Source organism: Cyprinodon variegatus, unplaced genomic scaffold (assembly GCF_000732505.1).
Source record: "Cyprinodon variegatus isolate N-32 unplaced genomic scaffold, C_variegatus-1.0 Scaffold911, whole genome shotgun sequence".
Classification (NCBI taxonomy): Eukaryota; Metazoa; Chordata; class Actinopteri; order Cyprinodontiformes; family Cyprinodontidae; genus Cyprinodon; species Cyprinodon variegatus.
This window is the reverse complement of record NW_015151364.1, coordinates 36,351-45,589: the sequence shown is the minus strand read 5'-3', so window position 1 is coordinate 45,589 and position 9,239 is coordinate 36,351. Positions and strand designations below refer to the sequence as shown.

General features: G+C 36.6%; 1 protein-coding gene across 1 annotated transcript; it reads left to right on the top strand.

Moving 5' to 3' along the window:
• Positions 1–4,058: 4,058 nt before the first annotated feature.
• LOC107099835 (H-2 class II histocompatibility antigen, E-S beta chain-like) lies at positions 4,059–7,413 on the top strand. Its single transcript, XM_015398108.1, has 6 exons — positions 4,059–4,141; positions 4,251–4,523; positions 5,831–6,044; positions 6,185–6,252; positions 6,397–6,510; positions 6,844–7,413. Exons 1-6 carry the CDS (start codon positions 4,087–4,089, stop codon positions 6,867–6,869), a joined length of 750 nt encoding a protein of 249 aa, XP_015253594.1. The 5' UTR covers positions 4,059–4,086; the 3' UTR covers positions 6,870–7,413.
• The last annotated feature ends 1,826 nt before the right edge of the window (positions 7,414–9,239 follow it).

The window sequence follows — 9,239 nt, the reverse complement described above, 5'->3', positions numbered from 1 at the left end:
TATATATATATATATATATATATGTATATGTACTGAAACTGAAAATGATGTCTCAATTGTAATAATGCCTAAGAATACATTACGCTTACCCCTTGCTTCAGAATATATAGAAGATATTATTAGAAAGCAAACAATTAAAATAATTAAAAAAAATGATTTTTTTTAATAATGTTAATATGTTTACTGTCTGAGAAAAATGGTCAGATGCTCCCAACTTATATGTAGGTTTCGCCTTCAGCTGAAATAACTTTCGTGAGATGCCTTTTATAGACACGTTCTAGTCTCTTATATCGGCGAAAGGAAAGTTTGCCCGTCTTGAGATGTGTCTTATCCCTATACTTCCTTTTTCTCACAGTATATATCAGATGTTTTTGACTTTACTGGTTTGTTTGGGCAATAGTAGGGGTTCTGGCTGCAATTCTGCCTAAGTTTTATTTTTTATTTTTTTCACCTTTAATCAAAAATTACTAAAGGCTTTAATATTTGTTCTATGCATTAATGAAATTAAAGGACAACAGGACACCATGCTGCTTCATCAAATCCTTGAGGAAGGAGAGGGAAACCACCAGGAGCTGCTGGCTCTGCAGGTGACATACACTCTATGTGAGAAAGTAGTGGAGGTCCATTTGCACATTAAGCAGGCTGAAAGTGGTGCTTTATGACCACCCGGAAAGTATCCAAGCACAATCCAAATCCTTACGTCCCTAGACTACAGGCAAGCCAAATTTTAAGCGAAAGACTGATAAGAAGAGGAGTGATCAGGCTGTTTAATAGTGCGTCAGCTTTCCCAAGAAAAGCTCATCTCTACCAACATAAGGAAAACAAAAGGAGGAGAGAATAAGCCACCAAGGCTAATAACGAGAAAAAGAAGAAACTTAAGAATAATGAACCTAAATAAAAAAAAGAAAATATTTTAGTCTGAGATCGACCCGGCCACCCCTCAGCTGTTAAATCTGTTAGTGAAGGAGCTACATTTTTTGTTTACATAAAATTTCACATATTACAATATCGGCAATGAGTTTCAGATACTCTTTTGGGACAAGATCAATCCACTGTTTTAGCTTGTGATCAACGTTCAGTTTTTATTTTATACTTTCTTTAGCACTAAAAAGGAAGATATCGTTCAGCATATCAATAAAGGTGTACATAAGAATCTGGTGTACTCTCATTTATAGTACAATTTTGAGCGGTTTAAAGGGGAGGCTGCCTAGCTGAATAGGAAAAAAACATGGATAAATAGTTTAAAAGATATGTTCACAGTAATTGTATTACTTTAATATGCTGTGGTTTTCAAAACTGTGTACTTAAACTTAAAAAAATATTTTAACAGGTAACATAGGTAATAAAATAGCAACAAAATTGATTGTGAAAAAAACTGCTCAAAAAGTAAAGCTTTTTTAAAGTCCTTCAGTCTTTTCAGAACTTGTTCTCAGTGTTTGTGTGTGTGTGGCAGACCAGTATTTAAGCAAACTCCACATTCACCCCACTGTAGCTGCTCAGGATCAATAGTCCCTGTAATCATGGCTTCCAAACCTCCACTGCCCCTTGGCCTTTTAACATCCTGCAGAGAAAAATAACATGGCAACAATATAGTTATCAGTCTTCGAAAATCTGTATTGTTTTCAACTCAATGGATATAAACACTTCATATAGCACATCCATTTGATCAGGGGTGCCCAACCTTTTTTAAACCAAGTTCTACTTTTGAAGTTGATGGCATGCCGAAATCTACCAAGCCAAACACAAGGGATGGGCAGTATTTGTTTTTTATTTGCACAGGTGGAGAATAAACAGTAAGTCCAACAAACGAGGAAATTATCAATTGTGTCAAAAAATAGGTTGCAAAAACATAACTTAACAATCTCATAAGAACTTCACATCATATCACTCACTCACTCACTCACTCACTCACTCACTCCTCACTCACTCACTCACTCACTCACTCACTCCTCACTCACTCACTCACTCACTCACTCACTCACTCACTCACTCACTCACTCACTCATCAATCCAGACAAAGGCTGTGCAGTCAAAAAATCTAAATAAACCAATTGACACACACACAGTCCAGTAGAGATGAAAAAAAACAACAAAAAAAGTTAGAACTGTAAATTTACAGTTTATATCACTGTAAATTATACATTATATAAATTTAAGTTTATATCACTGTTTATATGTATATATATATACATATATATATTTTTCTTTTCTTTTTTTTTACTACTTTTCAAGGCTGCACTTTAAAAAAAAATGTATTGTCCAGAGAGCTGTTCCAAACTAAATTTATTTTTGTTTTACACTTGTGTAAACAAAATGACAAATAAAATCGGTCTAAGTCTAAGATTAGTTCAAAGCAGGAAGAAGGAGAAGGGAAGTCCACTATTTCAGAATGATAAACTTCACGGGGCATTGGCAGAGAAACTGGCAGATGGATTAAAATTCAACAGGAAAACAGATAAAAATAGGAAAATACTAAGTACAAACTATGTGGATGTGAAGATGTAACATACAGCAGAATGGGTTGTCAACTGTTTCAATAACTCTTTAATTTCGGGCAAAAGTTCTAAAAATCTTTTGAGGAATCTGCCACGACTCAGCCACCTGACGTCGGTGTGCAGCAGCAGATCAGTGTGGTCTGCACTTGCCTCCTCGAGCTGGGCACGGAATAAACGCCTCTGAATACTCCCCGCCCGAACAGAGCAAGCGATCTTCTTCATAACGTCCATGACATGCTTCATATTTAAAATACACATACGCACAGCTGTTGTTGCTGAATGATGCAGTGGTTGATCCAAAAATCCAGGAAAGTTTCAAACAGCTTGAACAGAGCAACGAATCCAGCAGTGTGCCCAACCATACCGTAGATGGAGCCCCATCAGTTGTAATAGATGCCATTATCTCATTATCTCTTCAGATTCCTCTTCTCACTTTAGAGTCCCTGGTAACAACCTAGCAACCGTGGCAAACCATGCACAACAATCAGCATGCATAAAAAAGGTTCCCTGCATACTTTTTATTTTTCATTTTTTATTATGAAAATACACATTGGCCCTTTGTGATCATTGATTTGATTACTGGTTTTTGCAACTTTTTTTTTTGTCATAGTCATAAATAGGTCTACATTGTAAAACTTCTCGCGATCCACTGAAACTCCGCCCACAATCGACTGGTAGACCGCGATCGACTGGTTGGGCACCCCTGCATTAGATCATAAGATTAGTCTACTTACCAAAACAGTTGATAGTCTATCTGCAATCTTCTGTTCTGTTCAATCCTGGCTGGATCCAAGATTTTTTTTTCCTTAAAATCTCTGTGCAGGGATAAGTAAAATTGACAAACACTTGCAGCTCAGCCTTGACACTGTCCCCATCCAGATGATTCCTCTCATTCCCTAATGCAGTTGTCATCATTGAAAAGACATGTTTTGGGTGTACATTGCTCCGTGGGATGGAGAAAATACAGACGCTGATCTTCCTGAGATTCACAAGTGCTTTAGAAAACAGTTTCAACTATCTTTCCTCACTGTGGCAATCTTCCATTTCTGGTGAAATGAAGGAACCTTCAACCATGGAATATCCCTCATACTACAAGACTGTAGTCTTCAAATGGCAAAACAGCTGTGTGGGTGAGCTTGGAAACTTTGCTATTAAAGCTTGTGTCAGAGAAGTGAAATCTTTTAATTATGTATTTCCTTACTCGTTTACTAAAAAAGCAGGAAATCCCCGGGCACCGCACAATGGCAGCCAACTGCTCCCCAAGGGAATGGGTTAGATGCAGAGAGTTTATTTCATAGCTCTATACTTGTAACAGTGTAAAGACGATAAAACATTGGAAAAAAGGAATTCAATTGTTTTAAAGTGACATTGAAGTGGAGGGACACCACAATATATGCCTGCTTAAAAGAACTGTAGTGGAACTGCTGTCAACAGAGTTTAGACTTAAAGTATTCAAATTTAAGTGTACAGGACCATCTTGTATCAGTATGGTTCTGCCCAGTAACAGCTGATGAAGCAGTCATGTGACTACTTCCTCTGGTTTGGAAATCAGCGCTCTGAGTCAGATTTTTCACCGTGTAACCAGGTGAACATGGCTTCATTCTCACTCAGCATCTCACTTCTCTTCATTAATTTCTACAAAGCAGGTTGGAACAACACATTCACAAAAAATATCTTTCTTCTTAATCTCTTTCTGCATAGCTAGAAGGATATTTACAATAAATGTAACTCATTCATTCCTGATATGTTCATCAGATGGGTATGAAAATTATTATGTGTCTCGCTGTGAGTTTAACTCCACCGAGCTGAGTGACATCACCTACATCTACTCTTCGTTCTACAAAAGAATGGAGATCTTCAGGTTTGACAGCAGTTTGGGAAAGTTTATTGGACATACTCAGTATGGCGTGAAGCTCGCTGACTGCTGGAACAATGATCCTGAGGAGCTGAACAAGTGGAAAGCTCTGAAAGAGACATACTGCCTCAAAAACGTGAAAATAGAATTCAGCAGTTTTGTCACCAAATCAGGTCAGAGTTTATCCCAAATGTTTATTTCTTAAAAAGACATTGAAAACACCAGTAATTGATGTTGAAATTAGTTTTAATCAGTCATGACTTTAAAATATTGTCCTGAAAGGCAAATGGTCTGCAATGTTTTAGTGTTTCAAGAGATTTTTAACAGTAAAGTAAGTTAACTGAATCTTTGCCCTGTGATAAAGGCCATCCAGGATATATTGTAAAGGTGATTAACCGAAGCATTCTTATAGAAAATCATACTAGGCAGATTGTTTTAAATAACAGCTTCAGATTTATTTTTCTTCGTTGCACTAGAGGCCATAATTTTTTAAAGTGAACTTGGGTGAAGAGAGGGAGGACCAGACTTGTGAAAAACACGCATTCTTTACTTAAATAAAAGAACAGATACCAGTGTAAGACCAGACAGGTAAAATTAAGACTACAGATTAAACTCCTTTACTAAAGTACAAGTAATAAAAAGAACTTGTTCTACAATGCTCTAAAGCAGAAAAGTAGAATTAAGTTTTTACCCTAAGCAATACAAAATAACTTTTGAGAACTTTTATTGGTAGAAAAACATATAATCATAAACATAACTGTCTTGGTTTAGTTTCATTCTAATTTAAGATTCCAAACAGGGTAATGTGTTGAACTGCACAGACATCCTGCATAAGCAGTTAAATACTTTTAAAGCTCTGATATTCACAGCATTATTAATGCAAATAGCAATAATACTGAAAAGGAACTTAAGACATAATCAATATGTAAATGTACAATACAATAAAGGGAGAATAATTAGGGAATGTTGGGTTTCCCAAATTCTTATCAGTATTTATGCTAAAATATATGACTCCTCTTGGGAACACATGCATTAAATGTCACTAACCTGGGACAGCTAGATTAAGGACTCAGGCTGCCATAAAAAACTCTTTAACTATCTTTTACTATTAGATCCATGCCACCCCTGCACCTTAGCTTCCTTTAGACATTTAATGAAATAATGAGGGTAATTCCTAAATGATAAGTTATCGTGAATTAAAACCCTAAAAAAAAGGCCATTTCATTTATTGACTGTCCCTTGTTAACAGTGAAAGGAAGTCCACTTGCTTTCATTTAATCACTTGGCCTTGGTCTTTTTAAAATATATAATGTTTTCATCGTTCTGACTATTGATTTCTTGCCCCTTTTGGGGACAGTTAAACAAATCTAAATTCAACTTCCTGTTATATATGAACTGATATCTTTAAATGGTTCATCTAATTAGAATGATTGCTCATAATATGAGACCAGCATTCAATAAAAACAATTTTGTGTTTCAGTCCAGCCCACAGTGAGAGTTCAGTCTGTGGTGCACCCTGCTGGTCATCATCCTGCCATGCTGCTGTGCAGCGTGTACGACTACTATCCTAAAAAGATCAAAGTAAGCTGGCTCCGAGATGGACAGGAAGTCATCTCTGATATCACTTCCACAAATGAAATTGCAAATGGCGACTGGTACCATCAGATCCACTCTTATTTAGAGTACGAGCCCAGGTAAAGCCTGATACAGCTCCAGATTCTATACAGTCAACATTGTAATCAAAACTGAAGTATTCTACTGTATTTCTATTATTATATTATTATTGTTGTTCCAGTTCAAACAGATTTAATTCTTTTGGTCTGTGTTGCTGCAGGTCTGGAGAGAAGATCTCCTGTAGGGTGGAACACGCCAGCCTGAAGGAACCTCTGATTACAAACTGGGGTATAATTCCTCCTAGAATTGTACTCATCTGTCCTTTACAGTTTTAGTTCACATCTATCAAAATGTTCACTCATCTAACACAGAAACATCTAACACAGACTTATCTTATTCTGCACATGCGGGTATCACTTGCCTTGCCCTCAGACCCATCCATGCCTGAGTCAGAGAGAAACAAGATTGCTATTGGAGCTTCAGGAATGATCTTTGGTCTGATTTCATCTTTGGCTGGATATCTCTACTATAAGCCTAAGGCCCAAGGTGAGAATGAGTCATCCAGTTACATGACAAAGGGAGTTTATAGAACATTTTGGGGTAGTTTTATTTTGATCAGAATCTTTTAAAGCTACAGTGTTGCCAGTTTTTTGATCAGGTGACATAATCTTTTAATAAGTGTAACCTGAAACCAGTAAGAGCCCTTATAGTTTTATATTGTTTAAATATTGGAGTTTAGACTGTATTTAAAGCAAAAATTGATGTTGGTTACAGCTCAATATAATCCACAGCACATCCCAGCTGTTTGAGTTCAGAACCAATTCATTTTTTTGTCTACCTTTGCTGTCATTTATTTATATTTTTGTTTCTTTTTTGAAGGTCTTGTCCCAGTCCCAACCAATTAGACGGAGATCCATGAAAATATTATACTTTTTTCATCTTGTGTCGATGGAACTGAAGCTATTTTAAGGACTGCATTGGGATACTATGACTAGATTTTAATGGTTAACATCGCCGTCCTGTTCAGCCTGCTTTCTCCCCTCCGATCAACCAGAAAGTTAAACTGAGTTCTGTCAGGTTGAGTGGAGGTTTGAAGGACCCAAATGCAGACATTGAAGCTGAGGTGATTTTTTGCAAGTTTAATAACAAAAGGTGGTAACTGAAACAAAATACCAAAGTACAGAAAACGTCTGGAAAAACTCACTTGACGGGCAAAGAAATTACTCCGATGAACAGGCAAACAGTGAACAGGAGGTGTATATATGGGAGATAGAAACAATGACCAGGTCAATGATCAGATTGGGAGCAGGTGATGACGGAGGAATCTAGAAGAGAGCAAGAGGAAAGGGGACTGACACAAGAGTGCAACAGAGGGCAAACACGAAATACATAAGCACTCAAATACAATCAAAAATTTGAAAAATTGATTGATTGACTTTATTGATCTCACAGTGGAAAAATGTACTCGTTACATCAATTCACATAATCAAAGGAGAAGAATGTACCAAATGAAGAAAAAGGTGCATGGGATATATACTGTATATACAGTGCATCCACATATGACAGGTTTTTTTTTGTTTGTTTAAGCAGGATTATTATACAGGATTATTATACATGGTGTAACTGTGCAATTTATTATTACCAAAATGTTGGTGTCATGACAGATTCAGACCTTCAGGGGCACGTAAAGGCAGTTACCAAGTCAGCCCTTTAACATGTCATGAATGTTTCTAAGATTAAAGGATCAAAATTCAAGAACGACCTCAAAAAACTCATACATGCATTCATCTTCAGGATCAGTTACTACAAGAGTTCCTTCATAGATTTGTCTAAAAAGTCCATCAGACAGCTGCAGCTGATCTAAAACGCTGCTGTCCGTTTTCTTACTAGGGCTAAAAAAGTAGAGCACATCAGCCCAGTTCTGACGTCCTTCCATTAGCTCCCTGTAACTCAGAGAATAGACTATAAAATCCTCCTGTTATTCTATAAATCACTGAATGGATCAGCACCTCAATACATAACAGATTTGTTTTCAGTGTATCAACCTCCCAGACTGCTCAGGTCTTCTAGTTCCAGTCTACTCTCTTCACCCAGAACTAGAACCAAACATGGAGAAGCAGCATTTAGTTTCTATGCTCCACTTATCTAGAACAAACTCCTAGAAGCCTGGAGAAGAGCTGAAAGCCTGAGTTCTTTTGAGTCAAAGTTAAGAACCTAATTTGTTTATAGCTGCCTTAAAATGTGGAAGTTAAACTGTTAGGTATTATTAGTTCAGATTGTGATCCAACTGCTGGTCCACCTGCTTTTATCATTTTTGTATCTCTACTTGGTATTGCTGCTTTTATTTTCCCTTCATTTTATTGTTAGCTCCATGTAGAGTACTTTGAATTGTCTTTGTACTGAATTGTGCTATGCAAATAAACTCGCCGTTCATTGCCTATAGAGAAAGTGTTAGAAAGCTTGGCCTCAGTCTTTGGTCTCAGTCACTCATGGGTTTTACAACTGGACAACCTCACCCTAAAGCACAGCTAAAAACCCAAGAATGGCTAAGAATTAAACTTTGGATTAGTCTTAAGTGGTCACCTGAGTAAGCCCTAACCTAATTCTATCCTATAGCCCTTCTTTGGAAGGAGCTGGAACACGGCATCCGGAAAAGGAGTGGGCCAAAAAGCCTTCTGAGAGGAGCAGAAATCTCATTGATAGTTACACAAATTGTTTGATTGTAGTAATTGCTTCAAAAGAGAGTGCAACAAAATATCAAGTGAAGAGTAGCATCCCTTTTTTTCTTTTTTAATCACTCTGCTGAAGAATGGTTAACAAGCAATGTCTGACTTTCATTTGCTTGTATTCATAGCATTTTAATTTATGATTACTTTTGTCAGTTTCAGTTTTTTTTAATATTGTGGTCTGTTCTTTCTTCAAACAAGGGGTACCAGTTTTCCATGTGTGTAGTTTTTGCAGATTTGTGGAATTCACTGCGTTCTACTGCACCATGACTAATAACATTGATTTTCCATGACAGCACCATCTTAGTTATTTATTCTCTTGCATACAAAAGAGTCCCCAAAATGTCAGTTAAATTCAATAAATTAGTAACATAATAACATAAACCCAAAAAAGTTTTTTCAGTTGATAAACTTAAAAGACACATTTTTCTAAAAAATAAAAGTTTGGATTATATTCTACTTGTCTCTTCTGATAACAGTTAAATTGAAGCCCTTGTTATGTCAAATAAAATAGGTATAGGTAATACTATTCACAGTTTTCTATTAAAG